Source organism: Pseudorasbora parva, chromosome 22, assembly GCF_024679245.1.
Source record: "Pseudorasbora parva isolate DD20220531a chromosome 22, ASM2467924v1, whole genome shotgun sequence".
In the NCBI taxonomy this organism is placed as follows: Eukaryota; Metazoa; Chordata; class Actinopteri; order Cypriniformes; family Gobionidae; genus Pseudorasbora; species Pseudorasbora parva.
The window spans coordinates 24,893,682-24,919,407 of NC_090193.1; the positions used below are offsets into that span (position 1 = coordinate 24,893,682).

General features: G+C 37.3%; 2 protein-coding genes and 1 long non-coding RNA gene across 5 annotated transcripts in view; all 3 read right to left on the minus strand.

Moving 5' to 3' along the window:
• Window positions 1-1,264: 1,264 nt before the first annotated feature.
• Window positions 1,265-4,461, minus strand: LOC137058427 (uncharacterized). The gene is made up of 5 exons (XR_010900686.1): window positions 4,189-4,461; window positions 2,983-3,075; window positions 2,800-2,909; window positions 2,564-2,664; window positions 1,265-1,577 (listed from the first exon to the last, which is right to left on the minus strand). It is a non-coding gene; the product is annotated as an uncharacterized lncRNA (long non-coding RNA).
• A 9,233-nt stretch (window positions 4,462-13,694) lies between these two features.
• LOC137057877 (protein phosphatase 1 regulatory subunit 15B) lies at window positions 13,695-20,372 on the minus strand. The gene is made up of 2 exons (XM_067430976.1): window positions 17,325-20,372; window positions 13,695-15,112 (listed from the first exon to the last, which is right to left on the minus strand). Exons 1-2 carry the CDS (start codon window positions 19,101-19,103, stop codon window positions 14,921-14,923), a joined length of 1,971 nt encoding a protein of 656 aa, XP_067287077.1. The 5' UTR covers window positions 19,104-20,372; the 3' UTR covers window positions 13,695-14,920.
• Window positions 20,373-21,947: 1,575 nt separating this feature from the next.
• Window positions 21,948-25,726, minus strand: part of pik3c2b (phosphatidylinositol-4-phosphate 3-kinase, catalytic subunit type 2 beta) — a 50,951-nt gene continuing 47,172 nt past the window's right edge. For all 3 annotated transcript variants that reach the window (XM_067432386.1, XM_067432388.1, XM_067432387.1), the window contains exons 29-33: window positions 25,245-25,362; window positions 24,319-24,415; window positions 23,493-23,599; window positions 23,285-23,413; window positions 21,948-23,074 (exon numbers count right to left, since the gene is read on the minus strand). In XM_067432386.1, the coding sequence (XP_067288487.1) occupies window positions 22,883-23,074; window positions 23,285-23,413; window positions 23,493-23,599; window positions 24,319-24,415; window positions 25,245-25,362 (643 nt within the window). In that variant the 3' untranslated portion in view covers window positions 21,948-22,882. The remainder of the gene's footprint in view (window positions 23,075-23,284; window positions 23,414-23,492; window positions 23,600-24,318; window positions 24,416-25,244; window positions 25,363-25,726) is intronic.

Consider the following 25,726-nt stretch of genomic DNA (forward strand, 5'->3'; position numbering starts at 1 on the left):
AGTCCTTTCCTATTGGTGTGGAGTAGACAGCAACGGCAGTTAAAAGGGTTAAAATCCAGTTGAGCGCGATCTGTTGCGAGTTTGGCACATCTTTTGGCAGGCCACCTGGTCCCCTGTGCTAAACGGGCCGAAGACAGAGGCAATCTGTCTCGTCTATAAGCCACCATTCTCAAATGTCCACCGCGTTCATAAAATATGCATAAGTACTTATTTCTATGCATGAATAAACATGAAAAAATATATTTATTTTGAAAAAGGGTTTGTATTATAGTTGTTTAAAATAAATGCCAGTTGGATCAGTGTTATTTACATACTATTATAGTATACAGTATTAATATTTTGAATTAGCTTATATTTTCATGTTTTTATATTGGTCATTTTATTATGTGCTTTAGTCCGTTTTTTTCATTTTTAATATATCTCTTTGTTTTAATGTCAGTTTTGTAATTTTAGTACTTTGACAAACTTATTTTCAGCATTATTTAAAATAATTTTAATTTAGATTACTATTAACTTTTATAATTCAACTTATATTTTGATTTTTAATAGTTTTAGTATAATAACAACACTGTAAAAAAAAAAAAGTTGAGTTAACTTAAAAAAATAAAGCAACCAGCTGCAAAGCATTTTTGAGTTTACTCAACTTCAGTGGTTGAAGTTATGCCAAATCATTTTTGAAAGTTCACTAAACTTATTTGATTAAGTTAATTATACTTTACTCAGTAAGTCCATCTAACTACCAGTCCAACTCAAAGAAACAAGTTAGCCCAACTTCAGAGGTCTTGAAGTTCAGTAAACTCAAAAATGCTTTGCAGCTGGTTGCTTTATTTTTTTAAGTTAACTCAACTTTGTACTTTTTGTAAGTTGGTTCAACTTTGACACCAAAAAGTTGGTTCAACTTTTTCAACTTACCAGTCCAACTCAAAGAAACAAGTTAGCACACTTCAGAGGTCTTGGAGTTCAGTAAACTCAAAAATGCTTTGCAGCTGGTTGCTTTATTTTTTTAAGTTAACTCAACGTTGTACTTTTTGTAAGTTGGTTCAACTTTCTTCAAATATCTAACCCAGATACTTGTGTACCCACCACATTAAGAATCCAAATGCAGCCAGAACAAACCACACTGAAAATACAACACAATACAAAATACATTGCCATCATTACAGAAATTTTTTATTGACAATTCTGCAAAACAGCATTTTCTGTCTCCAATAGGTACATTAGAAGGTGATGAACTTCTACTCCACTCTTCCAATATTTATAAACAAAAAAAGATTATGCACTAAATTAGAGTACAAATTGAAATAAATAAATAAATGCTCAACCTTATGATTATCCATAAAGACTGCAGCAATTTTTTTAAGGACCAGACTCTTGCTGAGCACTGGGGGTCAAGAACATTAAACACTTTTGAAAAAAATATTTAGTAACAATTGCAGCAAAGGTATTGCACATTACCTGGTCCAATCTGCTCTTAGTACTACAGAGAGGCACCTTATATTTGGGTTTGAGTGGATGGTGGCATCATTTTCAAAGATGGTTAAGATCCTCATCTTCTCCCTTTATCCTGGCTCTATGTCCTGCAATAGAAATAAGCATAAAATTAGGGATTTTCCAGTGGACCACAGTGTGTTCAGTGTGTTCCTAAACATGCTCATGTAACTTTATTTGAAAAGTAAAGGTGGCCCTGATTATAAAGGGTTAGTTCCTCACAAAAATGAAAATTAGACCATGATTTAATCACCCTCAAGCCATCCTAGGTGTATATAACTTTCTTTGTGTCAGAGTTATATCAGAGTTATATATTAAAAAGCGCATTTTTACCTACCCATCCATCAGCTATTCTATCCATCATATAACTGCCCCACACACAAGCGCATGTTGACTTGCATACCGTTGGAAGCTAGATATTTTAGTCTATACAGTTTTAAGTATGGATATTTTTCTTACACAAACACGCTACTTCGCTTGAATGAATGAATGAATGATACACTTTTATGATGGATAGATGCACTTTTATGGACTTCAAAACAGAAACCACCATTCAATGCCATTATAAAGATTTGAAGAGCCATGATATTTTTTATTTAACTCTGCGTATATGAAGAATGTCCTATACTCCTAGAATGACTTCAGGGTGAACAAACCATGGGCTAATTTTCATTTTTATTTGAACTAACCTTTTAAGCTTGTTCAAATTCAGCCATTGAACTAAAACTGATAAACATAATATATTTCCCAAGCCCAAACACTGCCACACCTGAACCTGTGCTGTTAGAAGCCATTTCAGCATTGATGTAATTACAATGCTGATTCAACAACAACTTGTTGAATTTGTGCTCTCAGATGAAATCAAACTGATCACTGAGAAAGATTCAAATATGATTTTTCAATTTAGTATTTTTTACCATGACTTTGTACCCTGCTTTCGTCTCTTTACTCTGCCTTTTGGCTGACTGAGAGCAAATGATAAGTTTGTATACCTAAAAGGACCTGATAAACAGGTGAACAGGTGAAGTATTTCAGGCATGAGTGTATATGCTGATGATGACACACATCATCTTACCAGGCAAGTCTTCAGGATGTTTCCAAAATTTTCTCTCATAAACAAAGGTCCCTCTGAAAGTTGTGGCCTTTCTTTGAGCAAGTACAATAGAGTGTATGTGACTGAAAGACAGAAAAAACAAATATGGAACAAGTTATATCCAAGTTATATCCAAAGAGAGGCATGGGACTTAGCTTGACAGAGCGATGACACCATTCAACCTTTAATCAAACATATATCACATGCTAAACAATTACCTGATGTTCAAGTTGTAAGAACTTCATCTCATCTCCATTCTCTGTACAACTAGATGTGTGTTCATCCAACGAAGGGAAAAGGTGCTCTCCTGTAATACTCAGCACAGACCCTGAAAAAAAACTTTGTTAAAACAGTAAAAATTAAGTGTACACTTCATTTAGATCTAAAAATAATAAACTCACCTGATCTTTCAAAAGGTCACATTTTTTGCACATCTGCCAGATTTTTGTCAATGCATCACTGATGTTTGATGTTGGTGCTTTTTTCTTTCTTTTCTAAACAGGACAAATACAAAAACAAACGCAAAAGCAGTTACAGTATGTTAATTTATCATGTAGCATTACAGAAATGGAATAATAAAAAGATATTACAACCCAATGCATAGTCTTCACTGTATTAATTAAATATAAATGTATTTATAAAGATACAAAAGAGCATTAAGTGATGTTGTCTTGTTGTTTGAGTAACAATATATACACAAGACGGCAGGTACTTAGATTGCTTTCACTTTAAGAGCTAAAGCACATATCAAATACATCCTTCTAAAACATCTTGGATTCACTAAATTATTTATGTTCAATTAAGACACAACCTACTGTGTTTAAGGTAATGCTACCCACTGTGAGCTTTTTGACAAAATTGGGTATATGTTTCACTATCAAATTGCAATAAACACAAAAGATTAGCACTTACATGCTGTCTTTAACATTTTTAACATCATGCACGTCCTTCTTATTCTTTTCTCGTTCAAGCATGTTTCCTCACACTTGTCTAAGTTGTCAATAACGTTGAAGCTGTAACTTTTGGCCCGCGTTAATCAAAACAAAACGGTGTGCATGCGTCTTGCGGAAGAACATTGTAGTCGGAGCTACTTCTCTCTGTTTATGTCTATGAGGACGAGTCACGCCGAAAGTATTGTGCTACTCCGCATCGACGCCGACTGAGCTAAAATAGTCCCAAAATAAACATGTATTATAGGTGTAGCGTAATGATTCAAAATAAGACAAAAACACGGTTTAAAAAATGGATTCATAAAGTACTTGCTCATTGTATCTATTTCGTCAATTTTGAACATAAAAAAAGTTTATTACAAAGTGAAGCTTTAAATAGACGTTACTGTGCTACGTGTACAATCTCTAGCAAAATAGGCCTACATTTTATATAGTCTCCATTAAAATATAGTCCATCCAGCCATACTCTGACTGTATATGTTGATATATACCTTCAAATGTTAACAGATTGCTAACAGGATCACCGAACATAACATATAACAAACAAGATAACTAATCACCACATGCTTTAGTATGAGTTTAGTCTTTTAACATTTAACAAACAAGGTGTGCCATATATGTAGCTTAAATTATTCATAAAGCTTAAAGAAAACTTACCTCAACCAGATGAAATCCAGTCCCTTCCAAAGCGTGGTTGAAGGAGGAAACCCCGTGCAAGATACAGCGCTGACATTCTGCGCATGCGCGATGACGGGAAGTTATGAATAAATTAAAACATTACGTTTTCTCAACTTACTTGTTTGTGTTCAGTGGACGACATATTAGTAAACTTGCAGTGAAATCGTCCTTATAAGTAAACTCAACATTGTGGTCAAAAATTTGTCCACTCAACTTAAAATCTGAAACTGAGTCAACAATTTGCAAGTTGGATTTTTTACAGTGAACACGGAGTTGGATCAATATTTATTTATCTAATGCAAAGACATTCAGACATCTTTAAGTGTGGTTCAAGTGTTCAAATATCTATTGGGCCTACTGTATATTTAATGGATTGCCTTTTGGGAGAGGAAAACCCCTTAATAAAAGGTGATGAGTGAGCAGATTAACTCTTAATGCTCTCCAGCACATCACCTCTCCTCCTACACCCCTCTTTCTCCGTCTGCCTCAGTAATCCACTCTGAAGGACATTGATGGAGGTTATCTAGCTAAGTGCTGTGCACTTTTCCATGCCTAATTACATTCGCTAAAGCATGTGCTGAAAGGTAACACCACCCCAATAAACACTGAATCAACATCTAAGCAGGTCTGCAGTAACAGTGCTAGTTGATTTCAAACGATAAATCATCTATCAGCCAGTGTATGTAGTTCAGTGCTATGCTGCAAATACTTTGATTTGACACAGTGTTAAATGGCAGAACAATCGAGCCAAAAGCTATTTATAATGGAATCCCTAGAACTCATTTCACAAAGTTCTAAACATGCCCCACTTGTTCATTTAGGCTGTGTTCACAAAACATTTTAGTGAGCTAAATATGGAAGGTGTTCTTCTATATATATATATATATATATATATATATATATATATATATATATATATATATATATATATATATATATATATATATATATATATATATATATATACACACACACACACACACACACACTTTTTTTTTATTGGGGCCAGCCTAAGGAACACCTGTGCAATAATCATGCTATCTAATCAGCATCTTGATATGCCACACCTAAGATGGATGGATTTTCTCGGCAAAGAATTGCTCACTAACACAGATTTAGACATATTTGTGAACAATATTTGAGAGAAATAGACCTTATTTGTACATAGAAAAAGTCTTAAATCTTTGAGTTTAACTCATGAAAAATGGGGGCAAAAACAAAAGTGTTATATTTTTCATTTTGTTCATTATATTATATATAGGCTTTATATATATATAAAGGTACTATATATATATATATATATATATATATATATATATATATATATATATATATATATATATATATATATATATATATATATATATGTACTTTTTTTAATGTTTTTAAAGAAATCTCTTCTGCAGGCTGGATTTATGTTATTAGAAATACAAAAAAAAGCTGTAATATTGAATATTGTGAAATATTTTTTATAATAAAATAACTGTTTTCTATTTGAATATATTTTTAAATGTAATTTATTCCTGTGATGGAAAGCCTGTGTCACATGATCCTTCAGAAATCATTCTAATATGATGACTTACTGCTCAGGAAACATTTATGATTTGTATCAATGTTGAAAGTGTTTTTTTTTTTTTTTTTTTAGGATTCTTTGATGAATATAACATTGCAAAAGAACAGCATTATTATAAGAACAGCCACCATTTTTAAATAAATATGACTCAGACTATTTGTGTAAGCTATCAAAAAGCTATCAAATGGCTTTTGAACACTTGGATATCATACAGGACATATGGTCTAAATTTATAGTGTATTTTTGGATCTTTACAGCCAAGTCCTTATTCACTTTTATTATATGAAAAAGAGCCACCTGCACATTCTTCCAAATATCTTCTTTTGTTTTCCACAGAACAAATAAAAGCCATAAGTTTGTAACAGCATAAGAGAAAGTAGAAAATAAATGATGACCTAATCTTTATTTTTGAGTGAACTATCCCTTTAAGATGCCCCAAGGTTCTCCAGCCTGTTCTAGAAGTACCGCATTCCATCACTACTCAGTATTCGCTCTGGGTTTCAGAGTATCAGCACTGCATCAGAGAGTGAAGCTGATGCATGCAAGAGACTGTGACGAGAGACAAACACACATTTCCCTCCTTTTTTTTGACAGCGCAGGTTTCGCACAAACCACAACCAGCGTTACCAGCAATCAGCATGGCTCCTACATTCACCAACCAATGAGAAACAGAGACAAAAGTGCATTTCCTTTGCACAAACCAATCACACGGCAGATAAACAGAACAGAGCGAGAGTGGCAACACAAACAGATACACTGGGACAGAGAGCTAGTGTGCTCCCAGAACAGATGCGTCTTTTTTAGGGGCAAAAGCACCGCATTCATCCCTTTTCCAAACAAACATACACACACGCTCGCTCACGAAAAGCCCTGCAACTCTCTATAAATGTATTTAAGCCAAGAAAACTTGGAGTCAAATGGTTCTAAGCACCAACACCACTTTATATTTGATTAGTGCTTCATATGAAAATGTATTTCCTTTAAAGACGGGTCGTGTTTATCCGAATCAACCCGGCCGAGAGAAATCCATTACACAACCAGGCACTAAACAGGATGCCTGTTGAAGTCAATTGAGTTTATCCTCTCAATCTAAGTGCAGCTCTGGTTTGGCAAAGCTCGCCCTCTCAGATTTGTCGGGACACTCTGCATGCTGGACGGCACTTGATTGGAACAAACCCTGCATTGACAGAACGAGATGGAAAGAGGCAAAAGAGAACGAAAGAGGATGAAAGACAGACAGGTGGCGGCACTCTAGGGGGGAAAGCACAGGCTCCAAACCCATCTGGCGAGACCCAAGCATCTGTAATCACGGACAACACCCCAAAAACGACGAGGACCAACCAGATCAAAACATTCAGCCTTTTGGACAGGATGTACCATTCACATTCAAGCGTTCAGAGCTATAAAATATTCACTTAACTTACATGAATTAATCATAAGTGTGTGAACATGCTCAAAAAAACAGTGGGCTGTTGGGTAAACAAATGTTACGTCAAAACAGACCTAACATCGAGTCATTTCTTGAATAAAATGTACAAAAAAAAATCTCACATGCACAAATATCAGCGCTTACCAGAAAACTGCTTTCAGCTCCTTGACAGAATTTGGATATTCTTGATACGTCCACAAAATAACATAAAATATAATAATAATTATATTTAAAAAATTCAAAATAATGACTCAGATGTAAGTAAAGAAAAGAAAAGTCGTCCTTTTTGATGCAAAGCAACAAGACTAGCTGGTGCAGCAGTCACGGCGAGATGCTACAATAACAGCATCCCCTTTTCAGGAAAGGATGGATAAAGGAGGGAGTGACAAGCGTACCGGAGAAACTGAGGCAGGAGGGGAGGAGGGGCATTGTGGAGCATGCTCGCTGGAAATCCCTGGGTATTTAAGTGTCACATGACCTGCTCGGAGCTGTCAATCATCGCTGGTTGGCAAATGAAGGAAGGGAAGGAGCAAGAGGGAGAGATAAATAGGGGGCCATTATGTTGATGGGTACAGTGGAGAGCGGTGGGTGACACTATCACAGCTGCTTCTATTTTCCGTTTAATTAAAAAAAGGGGGGAATGAAACTGTAATCTCTCATAGCCAAGCCCCAGGCAAGAAGCCCACCAATGGCACTCGTGTTTCCGGTTTAGAGCTGTGGATTAACCCCTTATAAACTGAGATTTAAGCACACCTACACACACACACACATCCGGTTTCTGTTTTATGGGGACTTTCCATAGACATATTTAAAAAACATAATTTAGTATGATTTATAAGCTGCTTTACTCATGGGGACCAAATAAAATTGTGTCCATATTAAGGGAATACGTGAAACACACACACACACACACACACACACACACACACACACACACACACACACACACACACACACACACACCTCTGCATATGGATTGTTAACAAATGTTCCCTTTTATCAATATTAGAATTATTGTCTAAAATTTATATATACACTTGTTGACACTTTAAAAATATATATAAATATTAATAAGAAGGTCATTTAGCCAGGGAGGGGAGATGGGCTCTTTCAATAATTTTACATTTTGTTTAGGGCTGTGCGATATTGAAGAAAATATGATATGCAATATCTTGTTAAATAATGCGATATGCGATACGATGTTGCTATTAGTGTGTAAAATCTATTTAAATTATATTTTTAAAAATTATTTAAAAATTGAGAATGAAACAATTTGTGTTTCAGATTCTGTCTGGGAAAAGAAAGCATCGCTACAACTTCTGAAAGTGACCAGCAGTTTTTTAACAAACATTTATGTCACAAATTGTTCGCGTTTTGGTGTGTGTGTGGGTGTGTGTGTGTGTGTGTGTGTGTGTGTGTGTGTGTGTGTGTGTGTGTGTGTGCGTGTGCGTGCGTGTGCGTGTGTGTGTGTGTGTGTGTGTGTGTGTGTGACAGCACGAGACTGCAAGTTATTGTTTTTCTTAAATAAAAACCTACACTTTTCACAATGTTGAAGTAGCCTATTAAAATAATTCAGATATTGCGTGAGTTGCGATATGCATATTGTGATATGTTTTGCGATATTTCGATAATTTCGATATATTGCAAAGCCCTAATTTTGTTCTATAACAACTAAATTAGCAAATATTTCTATTTATTTCCTATAATAACACATTGGCTGATGCATCATTATCCTGCACATGCTAAATGTATGTCTAAATGTGTTAGTTTAAAAGTAAATGCAGATTGTTCTTAAGGGGGACATCTTCCCCCATATTCACTTTTATTTTACCCAAGCTGATTGCTCACTAAAAACCCTCCACAGTCGTCATGTTTTCAGGCCATTTCAAGTTTGATTTTGGTGGTGATATTTAAGTGGGTGAGATGTTTTTGTTTTGCCATCCATTTTTTTCCCCATTTTGTTTTGTTCCATGAAAACAAGGGGCAGGACTTATTATATTGTATGCAACCACATCAAATCATAGCGCAATAGAGAAATTGCCTCCTCTCAACACGTGATTTTACCCCATTTATTACCACCAAATCCACCGCAAGCTTTAGGTTTTTTTTAAGGGAACATGCCAACTTTTTGGGACTTTAGCTTATTCACCGTATCCCCCAGAGTTAGATAAGTCCATACATACCAGTCTCATCTTTTTTTAGTTTACCCCAGTCTTTGCGCTAAGCTAGGCTAGTGGTGGGTGCGTCAGATAGAGTTATGGCACACATGGAGATGAGAATGATATGGATTTATGTAATGCTACGTTCTAGGCAGGTATTTGAGCCCGTAAGTCACAACTTTAAAGCACGGCTCACGACATTGTAACGTTCCAGGTAAAGTCACACCAAACTGCCTGAGCGTGAGGAAATTAGATGTAAACAAAGCATGGCAGACCTTAGGGGGGTTATGCTCATTTACAATTATTCTATCACCAAAGGTGCTTACTCCTTGCTTTTTTGAGGGAAAAGGAAGAGAAAATGGTACATAAGGTAAGAAAAGCTGTAATACCTTTTATTTCTTAATTGTTTGTTTTGAAATGTATTTTGTATTAATTTAATCTTGCACTCAATGGACTGGAAACTAGCTAACGCTAGAAAAGCTGCTGATAATGCATAACATTTGTGAATAACTAATGTTAGAGCAATACCTTATTTTAATAAACAATATGGTTTTTATTGTCTGACTTCCATAAACACTGCCTCCTTAGGGAATGCCATTGTTGTTTGGCGGGCTATGATGACGTCAGAACTCATAACTGGGAGTACATCAATCTAGTACAAGTTTACAGGTGGGAAGTCACAGCTTTAAAAGCCGTTCCAGTTCCCTTTCACGGGTAGAAGGTTGGAAAAACACAGGTTACGGGTTGTCTGGAACGCAGCATAACTCTGGGGGATACGGTGAATAAGCTAAAGTCACAAGTCGGCGTGTTCCTTTAAAAGTCAGTGGACTCAAAGGAGATAAGAGAGACGTGGATTCCCACTCTAACTTTACCTGCCGGTGTCCCTGTTGGACAAGGTTACTTCAGAAAAACAAGTGATTTATACGGTCAAATTATATTTTTTATTTTATTTTAGTAATATGGATTAGCCTATTTTCTTTTTTTGAGGAGGCACTGCCTTCCTTGCCTCGGAGGATACACCTCATATTTTTTAAATGTATGATGGTACATCTGATTATGTACATTAAACTTTGGTTATATATACATAACTTGTTTTCCATAGTGAATTAAAGCAGTAGACTTTACATTAATTTTACTGATTCAAAAGTGACAAATACATTTAAAAATAATTCATTCCATTTATATCGCGCTTTTCTGGACACCCAAAGCGCTTTACATATAGATGGCATGATAGACAGAGGCCAATGGGCAAATTTGGCCAGGATGCCGGGGTTACACCCCTACTCTTTTATCGAAGGACATCCTGGGATTTTTAATGACCACAGAGAGTCAGGACCTCGATTTAACATCTAATCTGAAGGACGGGTAATTTATTGTATAATGTTACAAAATGATTAGGCAGCACAACTATTAAAGGAAGTGTATGTAAGATTGTGGCCAAAACTGGTACTGCAATCATTTTCAAATGACTGTAGAGCAGTGTGTCCCCTCTCCTCCTTCCCCCTGACTCGAGGTTGCCAGATAGGCTGCAGGATCCAGCAGGAACGTTTGTAGCTTCAGCTGTGGTAACTAGAGCAGATCTGGCAACCCGGATGCCCAAACACTACTGACTTCAAGATTGGTAGATAGTTGGAGGGCGGAGCTTCAGGCCAACAACTTTTAAATGACAATATCCTGGCCGGACTACTGTTGTCAGTGATATAAGTATTTAAAATTAACATAATTTCTTAAGGTCTAGTGACATATCAGGGCCATTTTATGATTAACTGAAATACATTTCTTACACACAGTTCCTTTAACAATAATTTAATTGACAATAACATTGACCAAAAAAATTATTGAGCTCTGAATATTCATTAGAATGATTTCTGAAGGATCATGTGACACTAAAGACTAAAGTGATCACTGCTGAAAATGTTCACATTATAAGAGAAAAATCTATCTGCCTTGATTCTTGAACACAGTAAGTGTCAGTGGCAGGTGATGGTTCTCAAATTTCATCTCCTAAATCTACAGATGGATTTAATCTAATAGCCTACCTAACATTCTACAAACTCACAATTGTAGCAGAGACATCTCGGAGACTAGGCACGCATAAATCCACACCTATCAACGAATACAGAAGATTACTGCAGTTATATATTGTATATTGCCTCTTGTAGGCCAGACCCGAAAGAAGTTAATGGCAAATAATTGTCTTGTTCCAGTATGAATTCAGCGCTGGAACTTAAGTATGGCGCTTGGTAGTTAAGATAACACTTTATCACAACAAATGCTCCTACAAAAACACTAGTGGTCCTTTGTCACATCTTGTTCTTTTTGAAAAAAACGTTCCTCACTCATTCTAGACCTAAAACAATTGGTTTACAGCGGCATCTAGCGATAAACTGTAAACAGTGTTCTCTATGGACAAATTTTACACAGCGCCCTCTAGTGACGACCGGTATAAAGTGCTCTCTAATTATTTTATACACAGCGGCTTCTACTGACTATTAAAGACATAATCAAAAGCAGCATTAAAAAAACTCTAATATTTCCCCAAGAGGCACTGTCGAGCAGGCCTTCACTCTAAACATTCAGTCACTAAAAGAGTCAAAGAAAAATGAATAGCCCGGGAAAATATATACAAAGGTACACAATGTAAATATTGACTTTCAGCATCCCTTTTCTATAAATGTAAAAACAAAGAACCTGCCCGGTTTAAAATCTATTTATCTAAAACAGATGAATAGAACAGATCAATTTAAGCTAAGATGTTGCTATAAAACATTTGGATTATTGTCAAGTTAATGTTTTATGTTCTTAAATAGATTAAGACGTATTGGCAATGAGGGGGGAAAAAATGCATTTTAGTTTGGTTCATCCTTGGACATATATTGGTCGGTCGTTTACAGTATTTTTCAAATAGAGTAAACACCGTGACTGAATGAATACCAGTCACCAATTGCTTAATACTAATATAGCTACAGGCCTACGTTTCTGAACATTCCTAGTTCTACACTCTCCTTGCAAACTATATTACAACTCTTCTCACTTCTCATTGTCAATACACCAACATAAAGCTAATAAAGACTCTAAATTGAATGCTACACTGTTTTCCTTATTGTATCAAATAAAGGCCTATGTAAAAGTCAAACATCTCATTGAAATACCAAATAATAACAATAAAAGGGTAAATTAAATGGAACAAGAAATAGCATAGGATAAACAGAAAATGACCTTCATATACAGCCTACAATCGAAAGGGTTATGAATAACTTATCTTGCGGATGAAATGGCTTCTTCACGATATGAATTACTCCGTCGAGTAGCCTATCCTGATCAGGCCTCAGTGCTGAAAGATTGTCGAGATTGGAATATTAGCATACCTCAGCACTTTACTGTGCACGGTTTATACTGCCAAGTAGGCCTACATGACAGTAGAACAGTGAAACCGTCGGCATTATTAACAATCCAAGTTTTAAACAGTACTGTGCCAGACTTGGTCGCATATGGATGCACAAATTTATTTTTATTACATTATTTGTCTGTGTGGCAATCAGAATAAGGAATAAATAATGGCTTCAGTTATATAACTTCCAGTTCAAGCATGCATTGAAGGTCAAGCACTTTGCATTGTGGGATATAGGCCTGGTTTCACAGACAGATTAAGCCTTAGTTCAATTAGGTCCTAATTGAACTAAGGCTTAATCTGTCTGTGAAACCAGGCCTATTAGGACATTAAAATAGCTTTTATGAACATACTATAGAAAGGGTTGTGCATCTTCCTGAGACAAAACAGTGGCATTTAAATAGTTAAGTTGCTTTCAGTTAAAACGGCTCAAATATGCATTGCAGTCTGGGACTAGGTTTAAGATTTGTCCGTGGGAAAGTGTTCTAGAAAGTAAGCTATACTTACAATATACTGGAACAATAGTAACAGCTTACATAAGTAGTAGACAGCTGGAAAGTTCCATTTGCTATCAGACCAACACACATTGGGGCCCGGTTTCACCGACTGGGATTATGCTTTAGTTCAATTAGGATATTTTATGTAGCTTTTATAAACGTGCCTTAGAAAAAGACACGCATCTTGAGACAAAACAATGGCACTGACATTTTTTGACATCTCAGTGCAAGTTGTTTTCATTTAAAACAGCTCAAACTTTAGTTTGTCTGAGACTAGTGTAAACCTCTGTGTGTGTGTGTGTGTAAAACCAAGTTTTTTTTTATAACTTTTTCTTTTAAAATGTATTCCACCTCTTTGACAAATAGACAGGTCATGCCAAGGTATACCAAAGATTGAGTGATATGAAAGGAAAGAAACCGTCAAGAGTACACAAAGTAAATTTTTCTGCATTACTTTTTATTGATTGTTAATTAAATTATGACTAGTCTTTTGTCACAAATCCCATAACAGATGCTTAAATGCTAAAATGTATTACAAAAATAAAATGCTTTTATGCTTATTATACTGATTAACAAATTACCTTTATGCTTCAACATCAAGCATATTATAATTCAGATCAAAACCATGCATTTTGTCCCTGCATTTCACCTTTAAGTCAAGAGTTTACTGTTAGTCACAGCTGCCACAGTTCAAAGCACAGAGAAAAACCCCGTTACACGACAGTGATTTCCACAGATCAAGTCAAATGGTCGTGTCCAATAAATAGTGATAGGGAAAAGGACATCTTTCCATTTAGGATCATGCAAATACATTGCACTAAGGCCCACGTCCATATATCTTCACTCAAACACAGGAACAGACACTGATATAAGCATTGCTCAGCTCTGGTAAAATACCACTAGGTTTAATGTGGGTAATGAGTGCGATTCCTCTAGGGGATTGTTCAGCTGCTGCGCCCCTGTAGCATCTAACACTGAGGCCTGGCTAAATGATCCTTTGCAGAGCAGAAGAACGTTATCTTTGGCTTTGAGGTTACAACACGAAGGGTTTGTAAGAAGGCCTGTGAGATGAAAACAACAGGGATTGGAAAACTAACACTTCACTTTCCCTCCAGAATACTTTCGCACTAATACAGTTCTATGGGAAAGATGCACGTCAATTTAGTGTCGCTAGTGGTGAAGTTAGTGCACTTGTGTGTATTGTTCGTGCATCACTAAACCAAATCAAATAAACCAATAAATCACTTTCCAATAGGCATGATAAATCTCTGAAGTACATAAAAATAGTTATTTTGAAACTTTTAATCTTTTGTACCGGGTGGGAATCCTGTGATTAAACAGATGTGTAGTTCCTTTGTTTTTCTCCTGAAAATTAAACTATTTTAATAAGGGCTAGAAAGGACAGTGTGACTCGTGGGAAAGAAAGGCCAAAACAAAAATGCATATTTCCAAAATCCACACGACACTCAGCACAAAACATTTCAGCACGACTCGAGTGAGGTGACTTTCCCTGGCAGGAACCATGGAGTTCCTAGGATTTGTGACTTGTGAGCCCTTTCAACATTTAAGGGCCTCCTGATGCCCTGAATTAAACTATAGATATAGATTTCATTTCTTATTTATTGTTTACAATTACTGTCAAACAACAAAAAAGGCTTTTGATTAGCTAGTACTGTAGCGTCTTTGAAAAATGTCCAGGCGGAAAGTTGAAGAAAGGCAGTAGCTGATAGTCTCTTCAACTTCCTGTACACGGCGCTGAAAACGACAGCGGTCCCGGGCGATTTCCTCCCAGGGCCCATGGCGATCCTCATCGCTGCTGGCATAGAACTCCTCGACCTCTTCCATAAATGTCACCTGTGAAAGGAATAAACAAAAAAAGTGAGTATAATAAAGTTTCCTCTATTGTTCAACAAGTTGTTACATATATGCACTGCCTTCTGTATCATCCATGAGCATTCTCTACATTCATGAAAGCAACTGAATGAGCGGCAGCAACTAAAAAACTTAAGGGGAAAAAATGACAATGTATTTACAATTTACACCCAACGCTCTTATTTCTGCTCCCTTTTCAGACTCGCCCCGTCACTGTTGCCAAGTAACGCAAGATTCCGCTTATACTCACTCACGTTATATCTCAATTCAACAGTTTATGATTGCTCTTAATGCATCGAAGCAGTTGGGAGTGCCATCACCCTCAGACCAAAGCTAATGACTCTGACTAGTGTGATGACAGAGTCATGAAATGCAGCACGCTATAAAGTGATAATGAGTAATGGGCAGAGCACGAACTCAGTCTCCTTGGAGACAGCAAAATGGAACCATTGCATCAGATTATCACGGGCAGGGGAGAAAAAAAGAAGAAAAAAAAATGATATTGCATGGCTTTACATCATTTTCTCAAGCTGGCCTATGTTGCCATATTGTCAAAGAATGGAAATAAGGCAGAAAAACAGCGTGAAAGAAGATTAAGTGTTGCTACCATTCATCGTATACAATAAAAGATTATTATAATGCGTATACTATTGTTGGTCTGATGAGGAAATAAACCGTTATTCCAAATAGATGAAAGGCACAATTCATCCTGTATTCTCTTACTATATTCTTATTTTATTCTATTCTTATATAATTATTCAATTGTATCTTGACAAAACTAAGTAATTTATTTTTAATATTTAAATATTAGTGAATGCATCAGGTGTCAAGAAATAAAACATTTATTATTCCAGGTTAATGTATAAAACATTATTGTTCATTGTAAATTCATGTTGACATTTTTAACTAAAAATTTGATCCATCCAAAAATGCAAATGCAAATCCTAAGTGATTTTTTATGGATCACTTAGGCTGCATTTTATTTTTGTGGTATAAACAGTAATAGTTACATATTATTACAATTCAAATTATACAATACATTTAAAATGTAAATTTATTTCAGTGATGCAAAACTGAATTTTTTGCATCATTACTCCAGTCTTCAGTGTCACATGATCCTACGATCCCATTCTATTATGATGATTTGTTGCTCATGAAACATTTCTAAATATCATTGTTGAAAAGTTATTTTTTGCAGAAACTATGATAAATTGTTTAATGTTTAGGATAATTTAATAAATATTAAGTTCAAAAGAACAGCATTTATTTGCAATATGAATCTTTTCTAAGACCGTAAAAGTCTACTTTTAGTCTTGCAAATTTGGATTAATTTAATGTGTCCTTGCTTAATAAAAATATTAATATATTAATATATTAATAAATATCTATTCACTACACTTTCAAGTTTTTTGTTTTGTTTTAACTGTTTACAACATAAATAATAAATGTTTCTTGAGCTGCAAATCAGCATAATAGAATGATTTCTGAAGGATCATGTGTCACTGAATACTGATGAAAATTCATGAATAAAATGCATTTATTTCTAAATTTATTAAAATAGAAAGTTATTTTAAATTGTAATATCACAATATTGGTTTTACCATATTTTTGATTAAACACAGCCGTGCTAAACATAAGAGTCTTATTTAATACATTAGAAGTTAAATGAATAAATGCTGTAAATAAGATTTATGATACCTTATGCATTTACTAATGTTAACTAATTGAACCTTATTATAACGTGTTACCACTTTCTTTACCTACTCTGCTGAAAGAAAGCACCTCAATTTCCTCCAGGAGCTCAATAAAGTCTTATCTTATCTAAAACAACTGTTAGATATTAAAAAAGGGCATGTTGGCTGTTTTAAATTAACTTTCCTAAGGAAATTGCTTTCTGGATCATCTAGCACATGTAATAATTTTAAACATATTGGTAAACTTAAAGTGGATGTGTACTGTCCATGACTATACCCCAAACTGCAGTAAAACTGCTCTAACTGCATGAGTCAATGGAGTCACCGTCTCCATCTGATTCATTCTTCCATCCCAGACATAATAGGAAGGTGTTCTTTCTTAATCCAGCCACACCAACTCTAACTTAGTAAGCAAACTGAATGTTCATAAAGATAATTATATAAGTACTTTTAGACTGGAATGTGATAATGCAATAATTAAGGGTCAGTGTCATACAAACCTTCCTCAGCTGAACAACCGTGGCACTGCTTGAGGATGGCAAGTGGGAAATCTCAGAGAATCCACTGTCCAGCCTCTCCTCAGCCTCCTCTCTCTCGTAGCGTGGCATTCCGTGCGCCTTCTTCTTACGGCACCCTTTGGGCGGTTTCTGAGTCTCTATGGGGGCCTGGAAGTTGAGGAGGCTGTAGGGGTCTGCCGAGCAGCTAAAAGACTTCCACAGTCTCTGATTCTCTTCCTCGTCCATCTCACAGGCATCTTCGCTGGACTCGCTCTCTGAGAGCGCGGGCGACGAAGGAGGCGGAGAAAGCTGGGAGGACATATGCGCTGGTGGAGACTCTGAGACCAAGGAGTCTGTAGTCGCAGGGCTTGGCTTGGAGGCTGTCCTTATTGGAGCTGTGAAGTTCCTCGGGTTATAAGGATCCCCGCTTTGGCACAGAGAATTCCACAGCCTCTCGGCCTCAGAGTCGGCCTCCTCTTCATCCGAGTCTTCCTCAGATTCATCGTCACTGTCTTCCAGGTCCTCAGACTCTGAGAACTGGGATGAGCCTTCACTGTCAAAGCCATCATCGTCATTACTGTCCCAATCGTCATCATCCTCCGATTCAGATTCTCCGCTGCAAGGACTGCCCATGATGTAAGCGATGACCTTGTTTTGACACTGAGGCGTGGCCACAAATGGCCCGGTTTCAGCAGCTGTTTTGGGGGTCTTCTCTGGGTCCTCTTTTTCTCTTTCCTTAATTTCCTCCTCACAAATAACAGGTTCACTATGAAACTCACTCTCTGTAGTGTTACTCTGAGATGGGTTGTCTTTGGCTGTTTCCAACACCTCCTGTTCATTGGAAAGCAGCGTCATGTGAAGTTTACTATTTGAGTGTTCTTCCTCCAAGCTGGAGTAGCCATTATCTTGGTCAGGGGTCAGAACTGCCACCTCATTATAGGCTCTACTACAAACTAGTAGTTGCTGCTTAACATCTAGTGGAAGCTGGTATGAGTTGGGGAGGGATTCTGGTTCGGACATGTGCAGGCTAGCATTGAGGGTCAGCTCTTTGGAGCACAAGGGTCCAGTGCTTTCGTTGTGCATTGATCGCCTATCATGGCAGCACACACACAGTTTGGTCGTCATAGCAACGGCCACGGGCGAGCGGCTTTGACAATAGCCGCCACTGTGATGTTCTCCACAATGCTGACAGCTCGTATCAGTCTCTTTTCTGCTTTGTGCTACATTTAGCAGCAAGTTTTGAGGTCTGTCGTCGGTCTCCGAAAATCCACCCCACCACCAGTTAGTGGATCGCAGGGACACCGTATCCGGGCACGAATCGCATCCGCGTTCTGGTTTTGCGCGCTCTCCAGTCCCTCGCCTTTTTTCCGGCGTGTTCATTAGCACCTGGCTGAGCAGGTTTCTGGCCGTTCCGAGGTATCCGACCGAAGCCTGCTTTTGAAGATCGAATTCTTTCTGGGAGGGGTTCTGAATTCCCAGTTCGCTCAACGAATCGTGCGTGAACCAGGCAAGTGTCTCCGGATCTCCGGAGGACGCATGCGCCACATTTTCATGCTGGCACTGGAGGTATGCAACTTTCAAAGGGGTCAGAGAGTTTCCAATATCTAGACTTGACTTCATTTCAAATGCAGTTTGGCTTCTTCCCGGCAAATATCTCTGCAGGAGAGACCACGCAGGCCTGGAGACCAGAGAGAACACGCTTATCCACGAGCTGTCAGTGCGCTCGTCACTGTCACGCGCGGATCGCGTGTCCCCTTGAGAAAAGTGTCCATGTGTGCTCATAGTTCTGAAAAATATTAAATGCACTGAACTAACTTTGCATACACTTAACGGAAATAGAACAAACTAGTCAAGCTACTTATAGAAGTGGCTCGTTAAACACACTGTTTAGACTTCTTTTGCATAAAAGTGCTCCGGTTTAGAATGTCACGTTTAAATGTCTATGGATGTTTAATAATATACAGAACAGTTTCTAATACAACCTAAATATGGCCTTATAAGGCTTAGCTGGCTAAAGCAGCTAGTACCAAGATTTAATGTATGGCTAAATGTTAGCTACAAAAAAACTAAAACGCTCCGTTTTCTCATTCCTTTCAGCCCTTAACACCATCCATGAGTACTGATAAATATTTTCCGGGGTAAATGAAAGAGTCCATGTCGTTTAGGCTGTGTTGAATCCGAGCCGGCTCGTGCGAATAGCTTCAGCGTCCATATTGACCGCAGTGTTAACGCCAACTGTGCTGTCCTGAGGAAAAGAACACCAATTATTTCGGTTTGAAGGGACTGTAGAAACAGCAGAAGGGAATGAAAGGCATTTCGAGTTGGTGTAAGAGTAAGATTGGCTGGTATACTCCAAAGGAAAGCATGAAACAAAAGCCATTTTGATGGTTGAGTAGAGGAGAGCGTCGGTTCTTCAACTGTCTGTCTTGTCACCTCAGTCGAGCCCAGCTACCGCGTATTCGGAAGAAAATACTGTAAGTTGTAGGAGAAAAAACGGCAGTAACATCAAAATCGAGTCAAAGCGATCTACTTAAAGTTACAAAAAAGTAGTTTCACTTTTTAATTCGTTTTAAATAGAAATACTTGGTATTCAGACTCGTTGACGTCGCCGTTTTGCTCGCTAGCCGCGGAGCTAAAGGCAAGCGGAGAGAGATTTCATCAGAAAAGCTATAAGGGAGCGTCTCTAAATTTCAGTAGAACTAGCGCGCTTAGGGGGCGTCGTAAAATTCCGGTCTCACGTGGTAAATTGATACGTGCCTTATATAAGATGTTCATTGCATGCCACGCAATGCACGGGCAATGCATACATAAATCCATCAGGGTATTTTAAATCTTTAATGCGACGCTCGGTAGTTTTTGCTAATCTAGTCCAAGTCCAGTGAGAATTTCAGCACGAATTTGACAGATTGTCTTGATGTAAAGGCTTTTGTTGTTGCCTGTGCAGTATCCCTCAGGCCCAGAACTAATATTTCATGAGGAATTGACTGCAGACGCTACATGAAGCATATTTTCTTTAAATATCAATGTGGACACAGGCCAGTCTAAATTAAATAAATATTGCACATCCATTACCTGCAATCCTAGGGGAACAAAAAACAAAACAAAAACAAGAAACACCTAACTGGTCTAATTTATAGTTCTGTAGGCTACTCCATTTCCCCCATCTATTTGACATGAAATGAAGAGTTGCATTTTATTCCCAAGTTGTCATTATAACTTACTCTCAAATTAATGTTTTAATTTGTTACATTAACAAGGATGAATGAGAAATGTCATCAGAATTCTCTGGAGTATCAGAATGATGAGTAATGTGGAAGAATGTAGACTGTTCAGACAGGCAATTAAAGCCTTTATGATAAACCCTGGTGTGATGTAATTCTTACCTCAGTGTGATGACAGACAAAACAGCATATGGGATAAAGTCACCGGTGTCTCAGTAAAGCGGATTGTTGTGGTCAGTCATGCCCAACTGAGATTCAACATGGAATCAGTGAATGTGCATCAAAACAAGACTTACACAAGTTTCATCATTTGACATTGATCATTGCACCATCTTTGTAGAGGTTCATGTTGTCCAACCAAGGAAAAACTGGTAGCCAAGGCAAGGAACACACAGTATTTAAGTCAGTTTCCTTGTGCATTTATTAAGTGCAAATAAAGTCAAAAAACGTGGTTTGAAATTAGAAGAGAAACAAATCTTTTCTGAAAATGGAAAAGAAATGGAATAAAGCCCATTTATAATCCATAAATCACATCAAAATTAGATTCTCAGCATTTACATATGACAACCCTATTGATTTCTCACATTCTCTTTCGTTATTAAAATAAGGGTTACAGATGTTATAAAAGTTCTATACCTTTAAACCCAAACTTTTCTGCACATTCACAAAAAGATTTTCCGAAACGCTCAGTACAGAGTTGGCATACAATTATTTCCCATTATTTAAACCTCACACAGTAGTGCCCTCTTGCAAAAAACACACAATCATTCATCATTTGAAAGAAAGTTCAACACTTCATATCTGAAACTGAGCTGGTTTGGGTGGTTAGAAAAAGCTACGGAACAACAGGGACTATTTGACCTGGATAATCATACCTAAATTTGCTTAAGGCTACTGGATTGTTAGAGCACCTCAACATACAGGGTTGCACTTTCAACTTGTAGGTTATTGATTTAAATGTATGAATTCAATAAAAGATTGAAAACCATTCCTGTTATAATGCATTTTGCTCAAAAACGTCATAGTTTTCCCATTTTATTATTTTACACATTAAAAATCAATTCCAATTGGTTAAACTAAATTTAAGGAAAATGTCCAATTATTTAGTTTTCCCTTCCAACCTTACTGTGAGCTAGAATAGATTTCTTCTCAAAATCAAACTGAGTGCAAAGTAAAGCAAATCGGAATGCAAAATCTATAATCATAAGTTTCCCAGGGGGAAAAAGCTACTGTGGTATATTTAGCATTTCATTTACATGCAGTTTTACATAAAAAAGAGGAATGGAAATACTGAAAGAACTACAGTCTAAAGCTTTAATTTCACTTCCCCCTTTGAAAAAAAGAAAGAAAAATAACCAATAAAACTTGGAAAAATATGAGGTCAATGTACTTGACAAACAAATGCAAAATTTATCCAGTAGCAAATTTTATAGCATGCAAATCAACTTTTCAAATAGAAATTTCCTTGCGCAGGTGTCATTGTTTCTTGACCCGGAGTCAAATCCCTTTGAAAGCCATTTCAGAAAGAAACAAATGATAGAGGTTTTATGTAAAGAAATAATCCATATTCCTCAGGGGTTGTCTCAGTTGTTCAAAATACTGTACTTGCAATTCATGTTTTTGTTTTTATGCACCCACCTATTTTACAAGGTCAAAAATCTACATTCACTCAGTGTGTCATTTTCACTGCAGTGGTTATATGATGCAAGTTAATTCCACCACGGTTTCAAGCCAAAGACTTATCATCCCTTTTTCATGAGCATGTAAATGCCACAGGCAATGTGAAATTACCCAACTTTACAGTACAAAAGCGGCCCACACTATTAATTTTAGGTAAATCTGCAAAATCTGATACAAAGAGACATAACTAATGTCACAAGACACAACATAGCTCAAAATTGAGCCACAATAGAGAAACATCTTAAAAAGAAAATAACTTAAATTTCCAATAGCATCCTCAAGACGATTTTCATGGACAGCAATTCTCCAGAAATCCCCCAAAAAATATGGCGCATGGAAGTCATTTCATCGTTAAATATTCTTTTTTGCCAATCCTTGTGTCACCAAATGGTTTGTGTCCCATAGTGTTACCAAGAACCGCTTCTGGTTCACATGGTGCATGGTACCCCACCAGAACAGTATCGAGTGATGACACTCCATCACCGAATCTACGCATCTCCTGGGTTGGAGAATCAACAAACACACACCCCCACTGGGGGAAACAGCCTTCTGAGCAACTGGGCATCTCCAACTCCTGACCCATAAGCAAAGACAGACACAAACACAAGCACACCGAAAGACACAAGTGAAATCCTTCATTTCTGGGCATTTATACAAGCGCTAGCGGTTTATGTCGGAGCCTCTAGTGCCAAGCTGGTGCCAGTCCACCCTGCGATGACCAGGGGTGAGGTCTTTCAAATGGATGATGGTTTCACCCAGCAGGGTGTTGTCCCAGAATGCTCCCTCATTCAGTACCCGCAGGTGAATGGTTCTCTGCTGCAAATCGCCACGTGGGATCTTATCATACACCAGCTGAAACAGAGACAAAGGGATTTCACTCAAGAAGAGTCAAAAATAAAATGTAACAGTACCCACACACTTTTTCCACAGCCTTGGTTCCAGAAGGATTTCAAATTCTTTTAAGAATTAAAAAAGAATGATTTCCCCTATGGAGATTGATTTTTAATTCAGGAACCCAACTGTCACACTCTATGGTCTCATCTAATAGTGATGTTTTCTCACCATCTCATTGTAAGTGGGGTTGCATGTTCGCCGGGCTGCCTTGGTCTTCCTTTTGCTAGTTTTCTGAGGGTCTGGGAGGAGGTACAACTTGACGTATGGATCAGGATCTGTTCCCTCCTGCAAGGGTTGCTGAAGAAAGGTCCAAAACTAATTGGTGAGTGTCAAACTCAATATGTGTATGTGCATGGGATTAATTGCAGACACTCACCAAGCCTCTGATGTGCATCACCATAATGAAAAGCTTGTCGCTCTTATACAGAATCGAGAGCTTCACTTCACCTGCCACTGTACCGGGCACAGGAGCCCAGGACACATCTGGAGAAGAGGAGGAACTGGATTTAGTGTGGATTTGGCCTGCAAGGTACACTTAAGGTGGATTAAGTAAATAAACTAATTGGATTTCCAGAGCTCAGACTGAAAGGACCAGAACCTGTTGAGCAGAGACTGTTATCACAAATCAGATAAGGTGACCCGGCAGATGTTATGGCTGCCATGGAGCAGCTTTACTCATGATGACTCTTTCAATATTTAACTAGTTTTGATAAAGTCTCAGGGCTTGATCTATGGAAGTGTTTACAAAGTGTTTGATGCAGGCCCGGTGTCAGAGTGGTGTCAGATTTCATTTTGGTTGCCTTACCCAGAGAGAAATACAAATGCTTGGTTTGCAGACCGTCAACTGAATAAAATAATCTCAATAGCCCATAGAAAAATTTAATTAAAACTATTTTTCTTGGATCTTATTTAGAGTCTCAGTGCATTGGCCTGAAGTTGTGTGATTGCAAGCACATTACACTAGCAGTTAAAGATAAGACTCTGGATAAGCACTGGGTGTGTCACTCAGAGTCACAATCACATGACGGAAGCTGATTGGTCCTTATAGACATTTCCTTCACACCAACTCATGATGACTTTCTGTGATGGCGGGTAGAACTGCATGAACTTTGAATCCATCATATACAAAAGTATGCAAGTAGAGGGATTCATAAGAAGTGTATGTGGGTGTGTATTAGACAAATAAAGGCAAAGGAATATACCTGCTGGTTTATTATGGAGTGCATTTACAACAGTTCCTACACTTCCTGTCCGCTCGTCTCTTGGTAGAGGGTGAAAGAAGGTGTAGATCAGATCACACTGAAAGAAGAGATGGTAACATTACATCTGCGTTTGCGTTAACTGCAGTCAGTACAGTCACAGCAATAGTATGGATGCCATGTGATCTGGTAGCATTCTTGAGATGCAACCTAAAACATAGCACAGCATAGCAAAAGTGAAAGCTTGCACGGTCTGGCAGGGTCTGTCTTGCCCAAATAGGCCTGTGGGTGGACTGTTTCACAGAACATGGCTGATTTCCAAGAAATGTGCCAGTTAAAGTGAAACCACTTACATTAATTACTGCAAGCTGCCTACATTTCTATGTACTATAATTAAGGAAATAAAATAATGGCGGGGTGGTTGGTGGATCTAAGCATGCATTTAACATTATAAAAGTTCACTTTCATTTTAAATTGCACTACTTTTTTAAAAGTTTGGAATCATTAAAAGTTCAGCAATGATGAATTCAATTTATTAAAAAGGCATTTTTTTAATTTCTAAAAGATTCATTGTAAATAAAAATAAATGGAAAATATACATTTGATGTATTTTATTTAAATATACAATGTTTTTGAGCATCAAATCAGCATATTAAAATGATTTCTGAAGGATGATGTGACACTGAAGATTGGAGTAATGGTGCTAAAAATTCACCAGTCACAGGAATAAATAGCATTTTAAAATGTAATGTTTCAGAATGTTACTGTATTTTTTAAATCAAATAAATGCAGCCTTGGTGAGCATAGGAGGCTTCTCTCAAATGTTTTAGTTTTTATAAACACGTACCACCCCCAAAGCTGAGTGTACATGGATAATAAGAGGAAGAATTATTAAGTATAAAGACAGATGAAAGTGGGTCAAAGGTTACCTCTGCCACATCATGAGCAGCATGGATCAAATGCCACACATATCCATTTAGCTCCTCTTTCCTTCTGTCAGCCAGGGCCTCCCCTCGAGACCGACCAATCACAAAGCGGCTGGGGAAGCTGTAGGAACATTACATTGTGATGAGTGTAAAATTGAATGAAAACCACTGCCACGTCATGTTACCACTAAATACATCCCCAAAGGGGTGATCAGGGTCCTGTACACCACCCTGAGGGGCTTCAATTTGCGATAATGATTGGATGGTTAAACATTACATTGCTTAATACACTAATACTAGGCTAGCAGTACTGAGAAGAACTGTACAATGACCAGCTTTCATTTGGTTTCCTCAAACTTATCGCTGATTTCAGACTAAATATATCCACTGATAACAGAAACCACGTTTCCACTAGAGTCAGTAGTTTTTAAAATCACTTAAGGTCAAGGTTTATAATGTGTATTCAGTAAACCTTTCATGACATG